This window comes from Gobius niger (assembly GCF_951799975.1).
Source record: "Gobius niger genome assembly, chromosome: 20".
NCBI classification, from domain to species: Eukaryota; Metazoa; Chordata; class Actinopteri; order Gobiiformes; family Gobiidae; genus Gobius; species Gobius niger.
Window position 1 is genome coordinate 20,026,067 of NC_136871.1, and position 23,522 is coordinate 20,049,588.

The 23,522-nt window shown below is 41.6% G+C and overlaps 1 protein-coding gene across 2 annotated transcripts in view; it reads left to right on the forward strand.

The window, feature by feature from the left end:
• igsf21a (immunoglobin superfamily, member 21a) overlaps positions 1 to 23,522 on the forward strand; it is a 177,768-nt gene that overhangs the window by 56,972 nt on the left and 97,274 nt on the right. For both annotated transcript variants that reach the window (XM_079579111.1, XM_079579112.1), the window contains exon 2: positions 6,052 to 6,164. In XM_079579111.1, the coding sequence (XP_079435237.1) occupies positions 6,052 to 6,164 (113 nt within the window). The remainder of the gene's footprint in view (positions 1 to 6,051; positions 6,165 to 23,522) is intronic.

Below are 23,522 nucleotides of genomic sequence, written 5' to 3' on the forward strand. Positions count from 1 at the left end.
GGGTAGTCTTTTAGGTGGATACTGAATTGCGTGGGAATGATGCTCCGTGTCTTGCTCCGCACTGGCACAAGAGCACAACCCGTGTAATTTGCTCTTTTACATTTTTCACATCCTCAGCCGCGCTCAGAAAAAAGCATTCCCAAATCATCAGCGATGCTAAATTTTTTTCTTTTCTTTTTCGCCACATACTGCATCTGTGGATTGTTTGCAATTAACCACATACGGAGTCCACTAACAGTCTACATTGTTACACTGCATGCACCATAATTATTAACTTCCGGCTTAGGGCAGCTTGTATATCTATTGCTTACCTGCACTTAAAGGGGGGGTATTATGCAAAATCGACTTTTTCAAGCTTTACATCATGTTATTATGTCATTCCCTCATTAAAAACATGCCTGAAGTGTTGCCTTGGCACATTCACGGATTTTTGAGTAGTCTGTAAAAACTCTGATGGCGGCCATTTTAGGGATAGCTTTGCCTGAGTCCTCCTTGGAACGCCCCCACCTCCCGGAGACGCCTCCGAGCTTTCGTCACCAGCCGAGTAACCAACCACTGCTCCTCTGCAGAACCCCCTCCCCACTGATGCCACAGACAGCGTGTGGAGGGGGCGTGTCGGAAAGGCTCAGAGGGTCTTAAAGACACAGAGGCCTATTTCAAGACATTCACTACAGCCATTTTGAGAGAGCAATTTTATACAAGGCAGTTTTTCTAATTTACTGCATTTAGAGACCAACAGAAGGTTTGGTCATCATTGTAGTGTGATATAGACTGGTGCTATGTGATTGAAAAAAGCATACCCCTCTTTAAGTTCTCCACTTTTACTCTTAGAAACCAATTTTACAGTATTTCCAAGAAAATGACAAAACTTTTCTGCCTCCACTGGGTAGTCAATGCTTTTATAGCTATCAAAGAACTACTCACCTATTCACACTGTTCATCTCATTGATCTTCTATTATTATTTTGAATTGCTGAGTTTAATATGTTAATGGGTCGTGGGGCTATAGCTCTTTCCCAACAGCACAATGAATCCCTTCTGATGAGCGCTTAAAGAATAACTTTGAAAGGATGGCATTTGAATTAAGGCTCAGGTAAATATTGTTGTTCCTGTATGAAATATGTACTCTGTAAGGAGCAGTGGGCGACTGCAGTGCAGCGTCCGGGCACCCATCTCCATAATTTGAACCAGGCTGATGGTTTGATGGAATCAGCTAGCTGGAGGATTGGCCTATTGTCCATGTTTTAGTTGTTCAACAAGTCAATCAATACGTGACTTGTGGTCATTTGTATGAAGTCTGAAATACGACTGATATGGACATATGACAGAGCGGTAGTGTAGTGCAGTTAATAGGAAAAACTGGTGCCCGCCCCCCACCGAGTAGTGTGATATCATCACATTCTAGAACCTGAAAACAACAACCTATACATGCATTTTTATATTGATGCTATTAATAAAATAACTAATTTCATAATTAAACAATAGCAGTTTAAAAATAAGTGCCCTTTTACCTGAGAAAAGGTGACTGTTACACACAATGCCCAACAGGTGGCGAAAGATTCACACTCTAAGGCCCTCCCAAAGGTCCTTGAACCCCACTTTGGGAACCACTGCTCTGCATGGTTTAATTTGACCACTTCATGTGTGCTACCAAGCAAAACAAATATGTGTTTATGTAAGAGTAAAGTTGTTTTCGGGTAAATTATGAAGTCTGGCATGTTTGTACCAAATAGGTCAGGATGTTGTCATCAGAAAAATACTTTTACTTTGGAGTATTGCCGTTAACTAAAGCAGTGCTAAGTAACTTGTTTACCTTAATAAACCCTGGGGTAATACAAGTGTTAATGGAATGATAGGGGGGGGTCTTTCATCTCCCCGAAAACCACACTTACAACTTCCCTGCTCCAGGTCGGAGGCCGTCGCAGTATTTACAGCCAAGTTTGAGTGAAAAAAATATATCTCTATTGTGTAATTGGATGTACAATATCCCTCTCTTCCTTTGTCTTTTCTGTCAGCGTAGTATTTACTCTCACAGACAATTAATGAGTAAAAAACTGTAACATGCTACGACACCTGCAGTGGTGCGTTTGGCCTCTAGGGGCATGAGTTACTTACTGCTTTAACGACCTGCCGCATCAGATATCTTTTCTCAGCACAATTTTACACAGTGACCACAAGCCCAGGCGGCACTGTTCTGTCATACGTCCACATCAGCTGTTTGCCACAAGTCACATAATGATTAGGAGTACAGTCTGTAGTTGTTTTAGGTAAATGCATTTAAAAATTACATATTTTCTCTTAAAATACACTTGGGGACTCTTGAGTTTACCAGAGTATCCACTGGCTCAAGAAGTTTTGGTATGTGTTTGTAGATCTTAAAGTGAGAGCAGCCAATCAGCAATTTACAACACCGTGTTAATGACATGTATTTGTCACCGCCGCTGGTGGGATGGTTTGCCCTTTTTGTTGTTTCGTTTTGTAATTTGATTTGCATTACATTTGCAATTAACCTCCTCCCACTTTGAGACTGGGACAGTCACTCCAGTCACTGCTCAGGTGCAATCAGCACACGTGTGTTTCGTGGGACCCATGGACAAAAGAAGCAGTTGAACAGGAAGACAGGGACGCCCCACGCAGAAGGAGGTGGAAAGACAACCCACGACGGAGATAGCTCAGCTGGTGGAGGGAACGTCCGCCTTGGATGAGGAGGTGAGCCGTGCGCTGGAGAGACGGCAGGGGAGCGTGTCGCACTGGTGGAGGCGCAGGGATGTGCGTGCTGTGGAGTGCCGTGTTGGACATGGGGCTCATCTACCGGAAGAGGACTACCTGGATGTGGACGGACCATTTTACTGACTGTTTTATAGTTGTTTTTTAAAATCTTGTTAGTTTTCCTCTTTTATGCTTTTATGGGCCCATTATTTTACTGTTCATCTAATAAATGCATCCATTCATCCATCCATTTTCTTCCACTTGTCTGTTGCCGGGTCGTGGGGACAGCCGTTGGAGCTGCCCAAATCACATTGCACCAGCCCTTATGGCTCCTCCTGCAGGTGGTTAGTCCACGGGAGGACGGCCTCACGATTAAACGGACCTGTTGGTCTCTCATAAGGGGCTTCTGAACCGCTCTTTGTCTGACCCGTCACCTAGGACCTGTTTGCCATGGGAGACCCTACCAGGGGCACGAAGCCCCCGACAACAGAGCTCCCAGGATCATTCGGACGCTCAAACCCCTCCACCACGTTAAGGTGGCGGTTCCAGCCGGGGCTAATAAATGCAATAATACAGTATAAAGATTTTCATCTCTTGTTTTCATTGGTTACACCCTTCCTAGCTCTCAAACCTACAACTTGTGACATATTCTCTGCAACATCTCTGTGTTAATAACTAATAAAGAATAAAGAACAAATAATGACGTGTTTTTTTTCCTTGCAATTCCACTCTGGAGAGAACTCATCAGCTGGCTGATTAAATTAAGATTCTTAAATCCTAGGTGCACTAACATGAGAGACACCGCCTGATCCACTGTCACAAGTAATGAAATGCATTTTTTTGTACATAGTTTACAAACGTATTGGTGCATTAACAAGTCAAAATTGACAACAAAAGAGACTTCTTTGAGTTTGATGATTACGATTAATGATGAGTGATCCAAACCAGGATGTGATGTTCATTTTTTTGAGCAAGTGAGACTGTTGAATAGTGAAAATTGTGGACTTGGAGCTTTATGAGCTTTTCTGAGGAATTATAATTGTTTATAGCACCATATGAGGTCATTTAATGCTGGAAAATTGAGTTGACCTGTTTAAATCATCTTGTAAACTAAATGTGTTGCCTATTTTTCACAAATTTTTCATTTCATTGTAAATTAAGAAAGTATTCCAGTAAGACATGCATTTGTTCACACAAGGATGCATGTAGGACAAACATTTTCTTGGAGAAACTGAAAGCTTCAGCAGAATTGCTGAGAGCTGTAATCCCGCCTCAGAGGATGCAAAGAAGGAGCTGCATAGACATCTTTTGTTGCTGCATTTATTTATTTATTTAGTGTTACATTATCAATGCGACTGTGCTCATGAAGCTCGTACTGAAAGCTTTACAAGGTCGAATGTTAAACTATTTGTACTAAAAGCAAAAAAAATTATTGTAGCAAAAGAGAGTGACTGTGGAGTGAGCACTGCTACCATTTGAAATGACAAAAACTGCTTCGGCTATTTCTGTCCTCTTTTATAAGGGAATCAGAGGGATGCATCAGTGTATAGAACTGACGGGGAGTGGAGATTGTGGAAGCAGCCTGTTCTTGGACAGATTTCAGTGTCGCAAAAAAAATTAGTCACTGGTGAACTGAAATATCTTGTATTGAATAGTAAATATTTAATTTTCCATTAGTAATAAAAACACTTTTATGTGCCCTGTAATGGGGACACTTCTGCATTTGATCATTTTATCTGATTAAATAATAAGGCTTTGAATTTCATTTTCACTGATGGGAAGAGGTAAGAGGATGCACAATCCCTCAAATTAGATTGCACCACTGCAAATTACTTTGAATGTCATCTCTTAGAAAGATGCTCTCAAACTCCATAAAAAGTAAATAGATGAAAAAAATCAGCAATATGCTTCAAATTGTATTCAGTAAATGAGTGTCTCACACACTCATTTATTTCTTCTGATTTGTGTGTTTTTGTCTCTGCAAGGTGGAAGTTTTGTTGGTTACCTGGGAAGCATTTTGTACCAAATACTTATGTTGCAGCTGTCATTATTGCGCGCAGTAAAAGCTTGTAATGGGTGGTGTGCATTACAAGTGCGAGAGATATAGTTTATGTGGGAGGAAACCAGTGACTGTGTAGGTGTTCAGATGTCCAAAATATGTCCTAGGAATAAATGTTGAGAATCCATTGTTGGTTTGTGGAGATAAAATTCTAAAACAAGACAAAAATAGAAAAGACAGCTGGGACAACCAATACACAAATATGCACATATGTGTAAGTGTAACTTTTATTAACCACAATGGGGAGATTGGTTGTCTGCATTTGACCCATTGTCAATGGGATGCCGATCAGGAGCATTGGCCTTTGCGATCCAGACATAAAACTCTGAAGTAGGCATCTCCACCTTGTTTTATTTTTTTTACAATAAAATGTAGTTTTATCGTAAATTGCTGTATGCACTTGTTAATGTACACCCAGGTCCACAGAGCAAAAATACTACTGTTAAATTCATTATATTAATACATTGTTATTAGGCAGGCTTTGGAGAACATGCTGACAACACTTTGCATTCATCCATGGTTTTGGTGATAAGAAATAAGCCTAATAAGCTATGGACTGAAATATTAAAGGGGCTAGATGCAAGTTAGCCGTTTTATACTCACTACTGCCACCTCAGGTCATACGTGTAGCTGCACCTTCTATATTAAGCCCGTGCATGACGGCACTTCGGACCCGAATTAACACCTTTCTGAGTGACAGTGCAGGATTTTAGAGAGAGTTGTGGTGAACAGGTCTGGGCTCATTCTACACATTAGGACATTGCTGGAACATGTAGGGGGGAGGAAAATACGTAATTTTAACATTTTTAAACTCTTTATAGTCCCATAAGGTGAAATGTTACAATGCTTGTCTGCTAAAGGTTTTTGTGTGTGTCTGTATTGCTTCAATTATAACATGTTTCTCATCTCAGCGTTCATTGTACCTAATAATTATTATATGTTCAAGCATGGAAAACCAAGGTCAAATCACGTAAGTTTTGTGGGCGCGTTTGATTTTCTTTCTTATTTATCAAGTGAATAAAAGAGTGGTTTTTTTTGTCCGCCTGGTTATGTTGTTGGCTTGAAATTCAATTTTCTTCTCGGATCTGCTGTGATGACTCCCACTGAATGAATTTGGCTTTGTAAAAGAAATATTTTTGACAAACTGGCCAAATGCCATTTCTTTCGTGGTGAAGGCAAAAGTAGTCTTACTTTATTAAGATTGTATTTTGGCATCAAGGTTTCTCTCAGTAATCAATCCTTTCTTTTCTTTCCTTTTTTTGTGTGTTTTTTTTTTCCCTCAAGGATATTTGACCGTGACCATAGAACCACTGCCTCCTGTTGTTGTCGGCGAAACTGTCACCCTCAAATGCAACTTCAAAACGGACGGAAGGCTGCGGGAGATTGTTTGGTACAGGGTGAGTAATTCCAGCTCTATTTTCAGTGCCATTAACCACAGTAGACTCTGCGGGGCAATCCCTGTATCTCTTCCTAACTACACACTGTCCCGGGCCAATAGAAACATCATCAGTTTATAGCTGTGTTAGACGAATAATCATGCACTGTCAAACGCCGATTGTTAGGAAACAACCAATTATTGGGAGCAGCTGTATGGCATGCATCGCTGGGCGTCTGGATGCTGGAGATTTTATTTCTCAATCCATTGGTCATCGCCATCATTTCTAATGGTTAACAGCTGGCGACTCCATAGTAATTAAAATCCCAGTTGCTGTAGAACACTGCTTAAGTACCGCCAGCAATTAAATGGCTGTTGAAGAACAATAAAATCTTGTGTTGGATCAAAACTCATCTCAAGTTCACTGGGTGCATAAATTTGGGGATTGTGGGAGATAATCTTCTTAAAGTTGAGGCACAATCAGATATGCAACGGATTAAGAGAAAATAGGAAGTGACAGAGACAATTCAATTGTTTCGGTGACTAACTGAAATAGTGGTCAGAATCCGAATAACCCAAACCACTCACTCCCACTAGAGAGGACACAGATTGGTGTGGAGGAGGCTTATCCCTGATACTACGAGTTGTGAGCAGGAAATAGTCTACGTGGGATGAGCTTCAACTGTCTTTGGAAAGCACTGAGGACACATGCTGACTCCACTCATTTTATTAGGATGCAAATTACTGAGATATGTTCTTACCTGAGCTTAGACGAGTAGATGCGTAACTGTCTGGCCTTTGCACGTGCGCTCAGTCACACAAAAACACCAAACATGTTGTTAGCATTTAGCCTCCTCCTCCTCCTCTCTTCTATGGACCCAAATGGGCGTGAAGGAGAAGCGACTAAGCTCTTCCTTATTTAAATATGGTTACATGAGTAAGTGGCATGATCCAAATCTAGTCACACAAAATTAAACGTTTTTATTTCGATTCATTGTGAAATGAACTGACAAATAAAATCTTTGAATTGAACTTGAACATTGTAAGGCGTAAAAACACCTTAGGAGCACTTTGACTTTACTGCGCTGACGTCAAAGTGCTCCTAAGGTGTTATTACGCCTAATAGTACCCCTTTGTATCCGCTTAGAAAATCGTCATGTTTCATTTTGTGTAACTATTCTTGTATTGTGTAGACGCTCACGTAGCCGTATTTAAATAGGGAAAACGAGCTTGGTCGCTTCTAACTTCATCCCCGTTTGGGTCCATGAGGAGCGGCAGGTATGCATCAACTCGTCTGAGCTAAGGTAAGAACATGTCTCAGCAAATGGTGGCCTATTTCTTTAATGATATACTTGAAACACACTAAATAATCCATTAATATAATGTTGCTCATTTGCTACATTCAGAGAAGAAGTAAGCAATACGTTACTGTGTGTTTTAAATTCTACCCACACACGCCATATTCACACCCTCATTTATTATTCAAAAATTCATAATGATTAAATTAATACAACTAATAATAAGAGGAATACATCCCTACACCACTGTCTAAAACCAAGGTAACACTTTATCACTTTCTCTGATTTCTAGTTCTATACTTTGTTACTGTTGCTACCGTGCTCACTGAATCTTTCATTTAGGCAATTTGCAAGTCAGCCATCATATATTCTCCCCCTCCTGCACCCTCCACCCATTCCCTCTCTCTCTCCTCTCTCCCTTCTTTTCCCCTTGTTAATTCTGCAATTGTTGAGTCTGCTCAGACTAGACCTTCACTAAAACCGCAACCTGAAAAACGAACACACTCCCCATCTCTCATTCTATCAGACACAAACACAAGTTCACAACCTCCACTCCCACACTCTCCCACACTCTCCCACACTCTCCCATACTCTCCCACACTCTCCAACACTCTCCCACACTCTCCCACACTCTCTCACACTCTCCACACTCTCCCTCACTCTCCCACACTCTCCCACACTCTCCAACACTCTCCCATACTCTCCCACACTCTCCCACACTCTCCCACACTCTCCAACACTCTCCCATACTCTCCAACACTCTCCCATACTCTCCCACACTCTCCCACACTCTCCCACACTCTCCCACACTCTCCAACACTCTCCCACACTCTCCCACACTCTCTCACACTCTACACACTCTCCCTCACTCTCCCACACTCTCCCACACTCTCCAACACTCTCCCACACTCTCCCACACTCTCCAACACTCTCCCATACTCTCCAACACTCTCCCACACTCTCCCACACTCTCCAACACTCTCCCACACTCTCCCACACTCTCCCACACTCTCCCACACTCTCCAACACTCTCCCACACTCTCCCACACTCTCCCACACTCTCCAACACTCTCCCACACTCTCCCACACTCTCCAACACTCTCCAACACTCTCCCACACTCTCCCACACTCTCCCACACTCTCCCACACTCTCCCACACTCTCCCATACTCTCCCACACTCTCCACACTCTCCCACACTCTCCCATACTCTCCCACACTCTCCACACTCTCCCACACTCTCCAACACTCTCCCACACTCTCCCACACTCTCCCACACTCTCCCACACTAGCACATACTCACCCACACTCTCCCACACTCTCCCACACTAGCACATACTCACCCACACTCTCCCACACTCTCCACACTCTCCCACACTAGCACATACTCACCCACACTCTCCCACACTCTCCCACACTAGCACACACTCTCCCACACTCTCCCACACTCTCCCACACTCTCCCATACTCTCCCACACTCACCCACACTCTCCCACACTCTCCCACTGCTTTGGTTTGTTCTCTTACCCCCATATATTTGTATACACTGCAAATATGTTCACATGGTGTCAGCAGAAAAATAAATAAATCTCAATCCAGGACACAAAAGCAAAAGTGGATTCAAACCTGACACCTTTTGGTTATAATGACCGCTTCACTTCCTGATCCACTCTTGCTTTCTACTACAGCCTTATTGCTCCTCCCACTCACTCTTTCAGGAGTCTGCTGCTTTTAGCTTCACACTTCCTCACACTTCTCAGTAATATCACAGCGTCTCATCTTGGCTAATGCTGACCTTTCAAGGTGGGAAGCACACAGATTTATGGCACTTTGCACCTCACCTCAGCGCCATTGATCACTTTCATCGCGGTAACAATTTCATTTCATCAAGCAAGAAATGGCAGGGGGCTGTTTGATCATAATCCATCGCTTTAGCTTTACATGTGAGATAGGTTTTAAGCAACACTTGGTGCCCCTTTCTACTGTTTGCACGTGCTGTATACAGATCTTTTAATTTGAGTTAAATTAAAGGTGTTGTTGAATTTTTTTTATGGTTTGGTAATCAGGGATTCATCAATACCAGTATCGGGTATCAGCCCGATACCACACGCTTGTACTCACACTCGTACTCATTAATGAGGTCCCGATACCGGAAACCAATACCTCGTGACTTGCAGCGCAGCACACCTACAGCGCTCCTCTCCACTGAGGAGAACAAAGAGCAACAAACTGGAGAATTCTTCAGTGGAAATACAATATTACACATAGAGCTGACTTTATCACTGACTACACTCCCTAAATCAGAGTCTGTGCTGGATTTAACCAGAGCTAAATGTTTTCTTCATTGTACCTCGCACTGCATCTGCTGTGTATTCTAAGACGACAGGCTAATGTTGCTAACTAGTTGCTAACTAGCCGCTAACAAGTGGCTAACGGCTCTGGTGGTTCTAAAGCCCCTTTAAGCCCAGAGGCTTAATTTATCTATAAAACTAGCCCAGAGACTAACATGTGCTTGTAAAATGAATGCAAAATGAAGAGACACAGCTTGCCCATATTGTGCGAAATTTAGCTGCAGCAAAAATAATCAAAAGGTTGTAGGCTATTTGCTAAGTTGCTCTCATCTTCAAAACACACGTGCTAGAGAATCCACACGCAGTGCTGTAAAGTAAAGAGCAATTATTAGAAATAAATTCAAATTAGCAGTAGTAATAAGCAACCACCTATAAATAACCTCAATACCAGTTTTAAATAAATAAAGGAAACTAAATGAATGCAGCATAGGCATTGAGAAACTGTTGGACATAGACTGTATGATGGAGAGTGCAATAAAAAGAATTACATTATATTGAATGAAAAATACATATAATAGAATGGCATATGTCTGATTCTGCCTAATTTACTAATGGAAATGTAGATAAAAAAAGTTATTCAATAGTTAACACAGCAATACATAAACACAACAGGCAGAAAGCAGAGGGAGGAAAGGGGAGAGTTCAGCTTCCTAACAGCCTGGTAGATGAAGTTGTTCTCGAGTCACACTTAAGACGCTTTGACACACGGCAAAAGAGCCACTTCCATTATTTTCTATGAGAGAACGCACATAAAGGCAGTCTAAAGGGGTGCACAGTGATGCTTGACCCCGCACTACAATTCAAATCATGCCTCTGACCCTTGACAGACAGTCAGACTGCTGTGAACTTTGGTAAGTCGGACGAGATGTGCAACAGAGATGAAGAAAATGTCATCAGGTCTTTGCTTAAATCTGAGCAGGTAAACGCTTGTCTGTCGCCAGCTTGCTATTAACCTGAGATGATAAAAGCCATTTTTGTTCTCTCTCGCGACACTGACCTACTTGTCTTATTTTATTAATGATCAATGGAGAAATCACATGTGTAAAGCGGTGTACAGTTTGAGAAAAGCCTTTGAAGTGCTGTGATACGCACTCCAGTGTGTGTTGAAGCGTCAGATGACGTGCAGCACCTGCGTCCTGGTGTGCGCTGGCCTTTACTTTTGGTGAGAGAAGCCTCTGCATTTGCATGAGACGCCACGGTAACTACGAACCTTAACTAACTAAATTGTACCCTCAATTGGCTTTTGAAGCAGCAGTCTCCATAAAATAGCACCTGAATGTAATACATTAACTCACCTTTGAGGTCTCCTGCAGTATTAAGTAGAAAGTGGGCATTTGGGAATTTGATCTATCTCTCCATTGGCCTATCTTGCTCCATGCCGCTACTGATAAATTATAAATCAATTAACCTTGCTTGGCTGCCAAAGTTTCTTTAATCTCTTCCTTTTATTTCACTTAATACTGTTGACTCCTCATTTTAGCTCCTGCTTAAATGGAACTGGGCTTGATACTCACCTGGGGAATGCCTTATCTAATCGAAAAGCACGGCCAATTTGACGGAGAGCTGAATAAACGGAATATTTCAGAAAGAGCTCATTGGGTACAGTGGTTCCTAGAATGTGCCTCAATAATTTACAGTACTTAACCCGTCCGGATTACGTAATAATGCTGCTTAGCGTGTGTTTAAGATTGCCTCTGATCTCCAAGAACTTCACAGCATGTGTGGACGACTAAAGATAATTCAGGAAAAATTACACTATCACTTTGAATATGATGTACTGTATGAGAAGTTTCTATTGTGTTCTTTGTCTTTTAGCACTAATAGAGAATTAGAAACATGGACGATGTTGAGAAAAAAAAAAAGAATTCTACACAGTTCAAAATGATGTTGGATTTCTGTTGCTGCCTACTACAATCATGTTCTTCTAACTGCGAAAGACACTTCTTGGATGAATGTAATCCCTGATCTTGTCTTTTCTGTCACTCTGTAAGCCTGACCCAGGTCAAGGACTCATCGTCATCCACAATTGTGAGCACAAGTAAAAAAAGGATGTTGCATATACACGCTCGCCCACTACCTAGTTGTGGGCGAAAGAGAGGCAGCTGTTTGAGATAAACTAGCTCCCTCTCTCTCAAAATCAGAATGGGCTTAAAATCCATTGTCAGTGAACAGGTCCACAAACTCTTTTCTTTGGTGCAATTGTGGTACAATCGGGCAACCTGAGACATAAAACATAAAACTTATAAGAATAGAGCTTGTAATGCTTGTTTTCTGTGTATTAATAGCATTACATTATTGCAATTATGAGAGAACTCACAGCTTGTGTGCCACTGTTGGCATTAAGATGAATTGTGACTGGCAAGCTTGTGTATATTTTTGACAAGTACACATTCTTTGGGAGAAATGCATGGCTTTGAGCAGAAATACTGATGCAGTTTGGGGCATTTGAGAAAATGGGTTGCTAAGTGACTAGCTACTCCTAAAATGTTGAAGATTGTGTTTGTAGTACGACAGAAGGTTTGTTTACTAGTCCATCACTTCCTGTGATCTTCCTCAGAAGCGTCACCTGCTGGTGAAAGTAACATGTCGTAGGCAACTTTCATGGATTTACCAGTCAGTAGGGAGAGCTTGTGCCCTCTAGTGACTGACGCCTTCTCCTGGACGACATCCCAGGTGTGGGATAAGGTTTACTCTCCCTCGTCCTGGTGCTAGTAAAATGCATGACCAAAACGGCATTGTACTACAATTAAATTAACGCATGCAATAAACAAAATGAAGCGTTTCTTGTTACAATGTTTTTAGCAAACTATAAGCATTAACTTTCATTCATATGACATCATATCATTTTAAAGAGTTGAATGAGAGGACAGGTTACCAATCTGTTTTAAATTCTCTTAGCTGCCATTGTGTGGCTATTTAGTCCTGCTTTGCTTATAGGGCCTATGACCACATAAAACACAAAATGTGCAAACTTAAACATCTTCTATGTCAGTAAATACTGTATTAAAATTTGGTGGCTTTATTCGGTTGCACAGAAATGATTGTTGTTAATTGAAAGTCAAAGCATTGATATGGAAAGTTAATAGACCAAAAGGTTTATTTTTAACCAATTGAATTGTTGAACTTGTGGGCAGGCAGACCCTCAATCACCTAATGGTTGGTGTTAGAATAGTTGAACACAATAGTCAAATATAAATGTTGTATAAGAGCCTCTCAAGACAATCTACTGTATAAGCCAATAGTTAAATTGCAACTCATCAAAAATGTCATGGAAGAGTTTTACGTTGCACACCCATGGAAACCACTCACATTCATTCATGCTCAACACTGTTAAGATGCTTCACTGTAAAATCGACGCACCAGCAAAAGAATGCAATAATTGTGTGCAGAGATTTGCATATAGAATTGGCATTTTTCGATGATCAGATTGTTGATTTTGTGCTTATTTTTCGTTTTGCTTGACAGAACCAAAATATCTTTACTGTGAGATACATCCAAAATCTCACACATGTTAAACACAATGAATGACATATTGCAGTACGGCTTACAGTGATGACATGCATTGAGAACAAAGATGTGAGGTCCTGCTATGCCTGGCCTTTTACTGCCTTGCGAATGAACAAATCCCTCCATATAGGGCATCTCCCTGTGGGTAGTGTGTCTGTCTATTTGCTACCTGTTGAGTTGTGCTCTACATAATGCTTAATTTGATTCTGTGGATCAAGCGGCACACTCCACAGCTCATTACTGATATCCACCATCCGCTCCGACAGGTCTGTTTGGAGGCCTCGTGAGGTTCCTTCTAAAGCATTTTCCTTCTTTAGCACGGGGTCATCCGCTGCAAGCCAAGCAGCTTTTTCACAAGTCCTGCATCTTTCACTCCACAATTTAGAATTACACACACAACAAATTAACATACTAATTAAAAAACTGAAAGAGACATTTTCATTTCATTCATTTATTCTCTTTTCATGGTAATGCAACACGAAAAGCCACAGCAACAATCCAACGAACACAATGATACATTCCATGACAAGAAGAAGACTAGTGCACTGTCTGTTTGATAACGCCATCTTATTGGCATCAATAACCTTAAAGGAATAGTTCACCGTTTTTCCATACTGAGATATGTTCTTACCTGGGCTTAGACGAGTTGATACGTACCTGTCTGGTCTTTGTGGGTGCCCGTGGAAGAGCTTGGTCGCTTCTAACTTCACCCCGTTTGGAGCTATAGGAATACATTGGGAGAGGCCAGTGCTAAAACCATCGTTGGTCTTTTTGCATGACTGAGGGCACACAGTTTTTCCATACTGAGATATGTTCTTACCTGAGCTTAGACGAGTTGATACGTACCTGTCTGGTCTTTGTGCGTGCCCTTGGAAGAGCGTGGTAGCTTCCAACTTCACCCCGTTTGGAGCTATAGGAATACATTGGGAGAGGCCAAATGCTAACAACATCTTTCGTCTTTTTGCGCGACTGAGGGCACGCACAAAGACCAAACAGGTATGAATCAACTCGTCTAAGCTCAGGTAAGAACATATCTCAGTATGGAAAAACGGTGAACTATTCCTTTAAAGCAGAACTAAGTAACTCATGCCCCTAGAGGCCATAAGCGTCACTGCTGACAGAAAGGACAAAGGGAGAGAGGGACATTGTACGTTGTGCCATGACCCAATTACACAATGGAGATAATTGTTTTCACTCAAACCTGGCTGTAAATACTGCTAAAGTGGCGCTAGCCCACAGTTGGCTTTGCCCGTTAGCCTGTTAGCTTCTTCGTGATTCCATTATTTTCTGGCTAGAGACACCGGGGGAGATGAAAGACCCCCCCAATCATCCCATTAACACTTGTATAACCCCCCGAGGGACTACGAAAAGGGTTTGTTAAACAACTTACTTAGTACACTGCAAAAAGTAATTAACTAGATTAGTATAAACATCTCAATTCGAGCATAATAATCCAAATTGTAGTTGTTTTGACTAGGTAAATTGTTGTTGGGCATTTGTCCTAGATTATTTCACTTGTTCTGAGATGTTTCTGACTCGTTTCAATACATTTCGTCCTTATTTCAGGTAATTTTCTTTGCCAATGGGGTAAGAAAATTGGTCTTATCTCATTGGCAATTTTACTTTCTTATTTCAAGTGAGGTTTACCCTAGAACTGGTCTGAAATGTCCTCAGACAAGCAAAGTAAACTTGGTCCGATCAGGAAAAATGTCTAAATTAGCGAAAACCGCTCAAAACAAGATATATTTCCTCGATTCAAGTCATTTAAAGAGGGGGTATTATGCTTTTTTCAGCCACATAGCACCAGTCTATATCACACTACAATGATGACCAAACCTTCTGTTGGTCTGTAAATGCAGTAAATTAGAATAACTGCCTTGTATAAAATTGCTCTTTCAAAATGGCGGTTGCAAATGACTTGAAATAGGCCCCTGTCTCTTTAAGAACCTCTGACCCTTTCCGACACGCCCCCTCCACACGCTGTCTGTGGCATCACAACACTCCGCTCGTCTCCACAGTATTGAAACTACGATCGGTGCATTTTATTTTTTATTGTTGGAAAAGAGCTACTGTTTATCACTTTGTGAACAATGGCCACACAGGATATTATTTGGAGACGAACCTTCCACACCGGACGCTTGGAAGGGGCTCTTGCCTGAAAAATAACTGCTGTTTGGAGGCTCTCTCTTTGCTCCTGCCATGCCCTATGGATCTCTAACTATACCCCCATGGACGACACCAGGATCTGCAGGAGCCCATACGATTCAAAAGACGGACATTATCTGTGCAGGTGGACAGTGGTTTTTCGAGGTTACCCCGTTAGCTTGTTATAATCGACTACAGCTCATTGTTGATGAAAAGTCTGTAATAAACCACAAATGTGTAAAGCCAGGCTCATTGTGTGATCATCGTAAAGGCTGCTTCGAGTAGTTGCTGCTTTATTGACGTTATTTGTGCATAATATGCTGCCTGTTTTCAATGAATGTTGTGAAGGTGAAGGTTGTTAGCTTGGCGCGGCTAATAGTGCCTTAGCTCCGGGAGAAAACCACTCGGCTACGACTCACTGTAGATGAAATGTGAGCAATAAACTACACAATCAACAAGCCAGGCTCCGTGTGTGATCATCATAAAGGCTGCTTCAAGCAGTTGCCTGATTTAGTGACGTTTTCAATGCATAATATGCTGCTTGTATTCAGTGAATTTTCCCGTTAGCTTATCGCGGCTAGCTTGTTAGCTCCGGGAGAAAACCACTCGGCTACGACTCACTGTAGATGAAATGTGAGCAATAAATTACACAATCAACAAGCCAGGCTCCGTGTGTGATCATCATAAAGGCTGCTTCAAGCAGTTGCCTGTTTAGTGACGTTTTCAATGCATAATATGCTGCTTGTATTCAGTGAATTTTCCCGTTAGCTTGTCGCGGCTAGCTTGTTAGCTCTGGGAGAAAGCCACTCGGCTATGACCCATTGTAGATGAAATGTGAGCAATAAACTTCCAAATCAACAAGCCAGGCTCCGTGTGTGATCATTGTTAAACGGTTCTTTATGTGTGTGGTGGTTTTATTGACTTTATGTGTGCATATTTCTCGTTTTCACGTGATGACTCGAGGTTTAGCTTAGCATTAGCTTTCTCCGGAGGCTCTGTGCATCATCAAGGCCCAGCGCAGAATCAGACACTGAAATAAGTGTTCTTGTCACCGGTTTTAATCCTGGGTGTTTCGGTAACAGAAACACTGATGTGTGTCTTTGTAAAAGTTTCAGAACTGCTGTAACTCCGGTTCACAACACATGAAGCTAATCCTCCATGATGACTCTGTTTACATCTTAGGGCTAGACACTGCGGGGAGGGGGTTCTGCTGAGGGGCAGTGGTTGGTTACTCGGCTGGTGACGAAAGGTCGGAGGCGTATCCTGGAGGTCGAGGGCGTTTCCTGAAGGAATCAGGCGTTTTATCCCTAAAATGGCCGCCATCAGAGTTTCTACAGATTACTCGAAAATACGTGAATGTGCTAAGGCAACACTTCAGGCATGTTTTTAATGAGGGAATGACTTAATAACATGATGTAAAGCTTGAAAAAGTCCATTTTGCATAATACCCCCCCTTTAAGACAATGCTTGATATTTACTTTTTGCAGTGTACTGCTTTAAATATGGGGCTTTGCACAGTGGAAAAGCCATTGGAGGCTGTTGCTCTGTGGCTTTCATAGTGCATTGCTCTTACCGTGTCTCTGACTTCACCTGGTCCCGTGGGCTGGACCCTTGCACAGGTTGCGTCGGCGTGCTAACATTTTCTTGCAATGTAAACAAGTAAGATGAATAAATGTATGGATATGGTGCGTGACTGACGGTCGGACAGGTCTATAGCGCAGATTGTCTCTTCAGTCTAGCCCAGGGCGGCTGTGACTCCACCACTACACAAGAAATAATGCGCAAAATTGCAAAGTCTGGCCTGGAATGTGCGATGCAACATAACCACTGTTTGTTTCGTATCAATCCCCCAGCTCCATCTAAAATGTTAATTGGGCTTGATTTGTCAAGTGCACTGCAATTATCATTTTAGCCTCATCAGCTTTTCAGTCGCTATACTCTACGACAAAAATCAAAAAACGGTCTTGCTGCTGTGACAACTTTTCAGTGTTTTGAGTAACTTGAAATCCACGTTTTTCTTTTTCAAATGATTCTTCATGTTGGTGTAGAAGTCACATATAATATTAGGAGGACGACGCTCAAAGACAGCAGATATTTCCGAGCTTGATCGACTTTGAAGAAGAAGCCATCTGTGGCCATATATTCTCATCCGCACTCCAGGCTGCAATCAGCTCACATTAAAACAATGTTACACCTTATTAGCATTTGTTAATTATATGTTATGCCAAGTCGGTGTAGTGCCCCGAAGGCCTGATGTAGTTCATTCTCTAATTCATTGATGGCTAAAGGCACTGTTTAAAATGGAACAATTGAGAAGAAATCCCGCTGTTCTTGTTTTTGGATCCTGTGGTGAAAGTGCAGAAGCTCTAACTTTTACTGAATAAATTAACAGAAAACAATTTCCTTCTGTGTTTTAGTATTTGTGTAAATTGTCAGAATAAATACATGTTAAGACCATTTCAAACTGCTGTAGGAAGAAATATAAAGAAGAATGTACATTTTTTTTATTATTATTTTTGCATATTTTAGTGCACTGATCTGGCTGCACATTGGCTTTTGTGTGTGAGTGTACTTCTGCACAACATGTCACGTTCACTTGCCCTCATCAGAGATTCAAGCGTGCACAATGTTTCCCTTTTAACACTGTCATTATCACACTCCCACAGCTGCAGTGTCTCTGTCTTCTTGAGTGTTTGCCAGATGCCTTGGACATCGGAGTCAGACTTGACAGTTGTATTTGGAAACACTACAATACCAGTGCTACACAGACTGGTGACCTGAAGACAAGTGCAGCACTAAAGTTGTGGAGTTATTCTGGGGCGGGAGTGGGACGCCTGATGCTCCCGGCTCTTCCTTTTGCCTCTGGTGAGGTTTTGCTGATTTACTTGTGGCCCACATTTTGACAAATCTCATTACAGCCGTGTACACTGTCAATGCTGGATATAACAGCGATGCAAATGACTTATCTGTCGCCACACTCCGCCAAGAAATATAGGAGTGCATTACCTAAGGCGAGTATCATTGGATTTAGTGCTGGCGTTTTCTGGCCATATGGTTCTTCAAATGCTGAGGCACAGGAGAACTATGCAGGGGACTGAAGTAAGAGTTTTTTTGCAACCCAGTAATCCTTTTTTCTGACTGTGAAGAGACACAGGGGGTGTCATATGTTAAATCCAAGTTTAAAATCTTCTAGACAGGGTTGCCTGGGCAACTGGAATCAGAAGTGCAGAATGCTCAGTGAGTGCATGTGCACAGTGCTTTAGTGCTATAGAGAGAAACTTCCCGCTGTTGAAGACCCAGTGGAATCATGCCTATGATATATCAAATCAAATAGCATATAGTGATTGCAAATTCAATTCTCATGTGGGTGGTAGTTTTAAAGTTCATTAAGTAGGACATGTATGTTGAGGATTTTTTTTCATAGTTTTTATTATTTATTCTTAATTTTAAAGCTGAACATATTTTAAGTATATTATTCCAGAAAGCACAGCAGGTTATTGCATTTGTTCCTGAATTGAAACTATTTTGAATAATATGAAATCGTACTGTGTGTTCCTCTGCCCTAAGGCTTTGTGCAATGGAGCCTGTCTGGCAGCAACATGATGTGATGTTGTGAAGTCCCTTTTCCCAACCAAGACGTTTTGTTTGGTTTACTCTCTTTCCGATTTCTCTGATGGGAGTCAAAGGACATCCTCAAATGCTCTGCTAAAGATCCGCCCTCTTCATAAACAATTTGAACCAAAGCCTCTCCAGATTGATTACACCTAATGTTTGTTTTTATCCACTGTAATATCTAGCATTTGACAGATTAACATCGGCAATGGAACTGGATCTAGTCAGACTCTGCAGGCAGAATTACAATGTAATTGCTCTTTAACCCTGGGGTATAAAAGCAGCCTATTGCATGTTATAGGTGTCTCTATTTTTGGCTTTAACTACGGCCATTACTATTATTTGTGGTGTGTGATGTATTTTCAGTGTGACAACTATATATTTTTTCTTTTGTCAGCTAATGGGGCTTATTCGCTCTGAGTAATTTTGTTAGTATGCCCTATTTGGCAGGAAATACTTTCCTATGCTGCAGTAAAGCAGGATTTGCTTCCGATATAAGTTAGTTAGTAAGTTTAGATATGGACGAATGTCTGCCTGTATGACATCGTTACCTGGTGAAGAAAAAAAAAGCATATACAGTACGTATTACACTAAATCCACCCAGCATTCACACTAATTTAGTCGTGGGTTTTATTACCTGAATGGAAGACAGTTTAGAGGCCCTGCCTCCTGGGTAAAGAAGCCATTAGAACGGGAGCCACCAGCCTCCTGCGTGACGCTATTACCCTGCTGTTCCATGCCGAATGTGCGGCCCCGAGGGGAATGAGAAAGAAAGTGATATGGATCAGTGCACCACAACCTCCTCCTTTGAGGATGTCACTGGGGCAAATAAGCAGCCTGTTATACATGCAATGATAATTACACCTTTCATGTCAGCAAACTACTGGATGTGTCCCTTTTTATCCACGAATGCTAATAGCGATGAGGGGACTAATCACCGCTGGGCCTCTCAGAGAGAGAGTGCTGTGCTGGTGTTACAAACAAAGTGGGATTTTTTCTGGTTAGTGTGAATCAGTCTTCTCTGTCACACCCACAGGTTGCTATCAAAAAGCATTGGCACAAATTAATTAATACCAATTATCCATTGTGAAAATTACACACATGATTTTTGTCCCATTAAAATCTTAATTTAATTATGTAATTACTAGAATTTTCTCCACATGCAGAACACATGATTAATTTTAATTTGTTTTCATTATTCTTGATAGATGAGTACTTTTCATTCTGAAATGTTAAAGGGGTATTATGCAAAATGGACTTTATGGAGCTTCTTTTTTATATTTACCATGTTACGAGGTTGTTTCCTTATTAAAAAACATACCTGAACTTGTGTTTGGAGTCACTTTGCATGTAACTTAAAATCTTCCCCACGTCCAATTCTTAACAGTGCGGGCGCAGCTCATGCGATGCTCCTACTGTTTCCCCATTGCTCCTCCTGAGTCCCTATGCAGAGGTTAGCAGAGATCAAGAGGCAAGGAAAGCATCACTTTCTGTACCTCTGGATCTCTCTGGATCTCTTCCTATGCCATGGCAAAAACATTTTGCACTGATTGGGAAAAAAAAACAACAACATTTGCCATAGCTTCCAACTGCTACATGGGGCCACCCAGTCTCTTGAGTAATCAAAAATCTGGAGACAAACATAGTCAATCAATCAATCCAACTTTATTTATAAAGCGCTTTTCATACCGAAAGGTATCACAAAGTGCTTTACAGATTACAACTTTTAAAACAATGCGCCTGACACAACCTCCCACATATACATATATATATATATATATATATATATATATATATATATATATATATATATATATATATATATATATATATATATATATTTTACGAAGTGGCGGTAAATGATTAAAAAAAAAACATGTGATTCATAAGCCTGTGCAAATGTTGACACAAAACCACTAATAACACCTCAACAACGGCAGACGCCCGCCCTTCACTGCGTGGTTTACTCTGCTTCCTGTTTGCTTTCATATGAACCGCTGTGGGAAATGCAATTGCCAGTGCGGTGACCAGACTCACTGGTACAGCAGTGAGTCTTGTTGTATGTAGCTTCAGTTTCCCCTGGGGTAGACTGACAGAAGCGCGACAGCACACATGCAACGGTTCCTATGACCACCACGCACACACACCTACACACGCACGCACGCACGCGCGCACGCACGCACGCGCATACACGCACGCACACACACACACACACACACACACACACACCTACACACACACACACGCACGCACGCGCATACACGCACACACACACACACACACACACCTACACACGCACGCGCGCACGCACGCGCATACACGCACACACACACACACACACACCTACACACACACACGCACGCACGCGCACACACGCACGCACACACACACACACACACACACCTACACACACACACGTACGCACGCGCACACACGCGCGCACGCACACACACACGCACGCATACACGCACACACACACACACGCACACACACACGCACACACACACACGCGCACACACACACACACACACACACACACACACACAACACCATTCATCCCTATTTATATGCTTTTAGTGGTAGGGGGAACCGGAGTACCCGGAGGAAACCTCCGCAGACACGTGGAGAACAGAAAAGCAGAAAAGGTGAGGTGGGAATCTCATAGAGCAAGGGGGGCAAAGTTTGATGCTCATCCTTCGCATTGTGAGCCAGATTATTGACGGGGTCTGAAGATCCAACAGTCTTTGGCGATTGTACACTAGCAGAGACTTGACAGTTTGACAGATTGTCGTCAGAAACAATGTAGATATAATTGAGATTCGCTGCAGCAGAGGAGAAGCCACATACACTGGCGCCATCTTGAAATAAAGCTCAGATCATCCTCCCCAATGTGCCAACTTGTCAGAACAACTTATATGTGTGTTCTCCAAACATTATGCCATTAGGTCCCTGAAAACCTGTAACACCTTATGCAGGGACTTTCTAGTACAAAATAAATCAAACTCTGTTTTCTGTAGCCACCGATTCTCTGTATTATTATCAAGCAACCTATTTATATTATTTATGTTCTAACAAAATAATTTAGTTTATCTCCACTTCACAGATACACTGATTGTTTCAGACACAGCTTTGAAAAAAAAAAAAGCTTGAGGCTAAATTGCCCTTTCTCTAAATCACCTTCCAAACATACATCATTTAGTATGAGACGCCTCCGAGCATAGTTTATATCTCCGCCTCTCAACCCTGCTGCAACATAAGTCAACACTGTGAAATACCACCTGCTTTCAACATAAAGGAATATCTATGATACAATTATTTTCAACGGCAGCAAGTTTTCTCTGAAGTACCTATAACTGACTATTGTCATGATTGACATGAAAAATGAGCATATGCATGGAATTACAAAGCTCCACTGTCAGAACTTCTGTCAGCCCTATAATTGTTCCACAAAAACTGTAAATATGGCAATATATACAATTCTACCACTCTCTCTGCAAAGCAATCACACGTGTCATTGTTATCAAAACTTGCTTGACATGCCACGCACCCAGTTATAGGCAATGGCTTTCTTCATGTTTTGGTGCCTGTCTTCATTTGTCTTGTCTATTATAATTACTATTACTTTTTAGGTGTATTAATGTATCCAGTGAATATCAGGACCACAGAGGGAAAGTGGAGTCAGAATTATGATCACAGGAGGAGGTGAAGCACTTGCATGGGATGCACACCTGAAACATATCTGAAGAGTTTGAAATGCTACCAATGGCTTGAAGAGCTGGACTAAAGGACAGCACAATGTTTACTTATGGCTGCACAAGGGCAGGCCTTGAACACCAGAGCAATAGAGGCTCACATCTACCACAATGGACAATACCCCAGGTATAGGCTGTGCAATGAGGCCCCGGGCACAATATCATATCAGTATCATAACGGTAGGGTGTGAAATGCTGAAAGGGAAAGCTTACATGGAACCTCATAGCCAAGTGGTGTACAGATTGTGGACTGGAAACCCCGAGGTCAGAGTGAGAAACACCTGCAAAGGTGCAGAGAATGAACGAGCCAAGATCCTTTGGGACTTGTGTTTATATTCGCCAGGTGGATTTATGACATGCGTGCCAATGTGTGTCTGAATTATGACCATATATGAGCTCATATAATTCTGTAACTTCAATCTGAATCACAATAAAGTGATGCTTCTAGTTTTGGCAATTTTAATGCTTAGCTGCTATATTTATTGTTGTATCTGACATATTTCTATTGTAGGTGACCTGGAGTAAAAGCAGGTTAAGGAAAACTGTGCCACAAGGGAAGTTGACACGCCTACAATAAATGGGCTTTGGGAAATGTGGGTTACAAGACAAGATCCAGCATTGGTTAAAAAACAAATAAATAAATAATAATAATAATAATAATAATAATAATAATAATAATAATAATAATAATAATAATAATAATAATAATAATACATA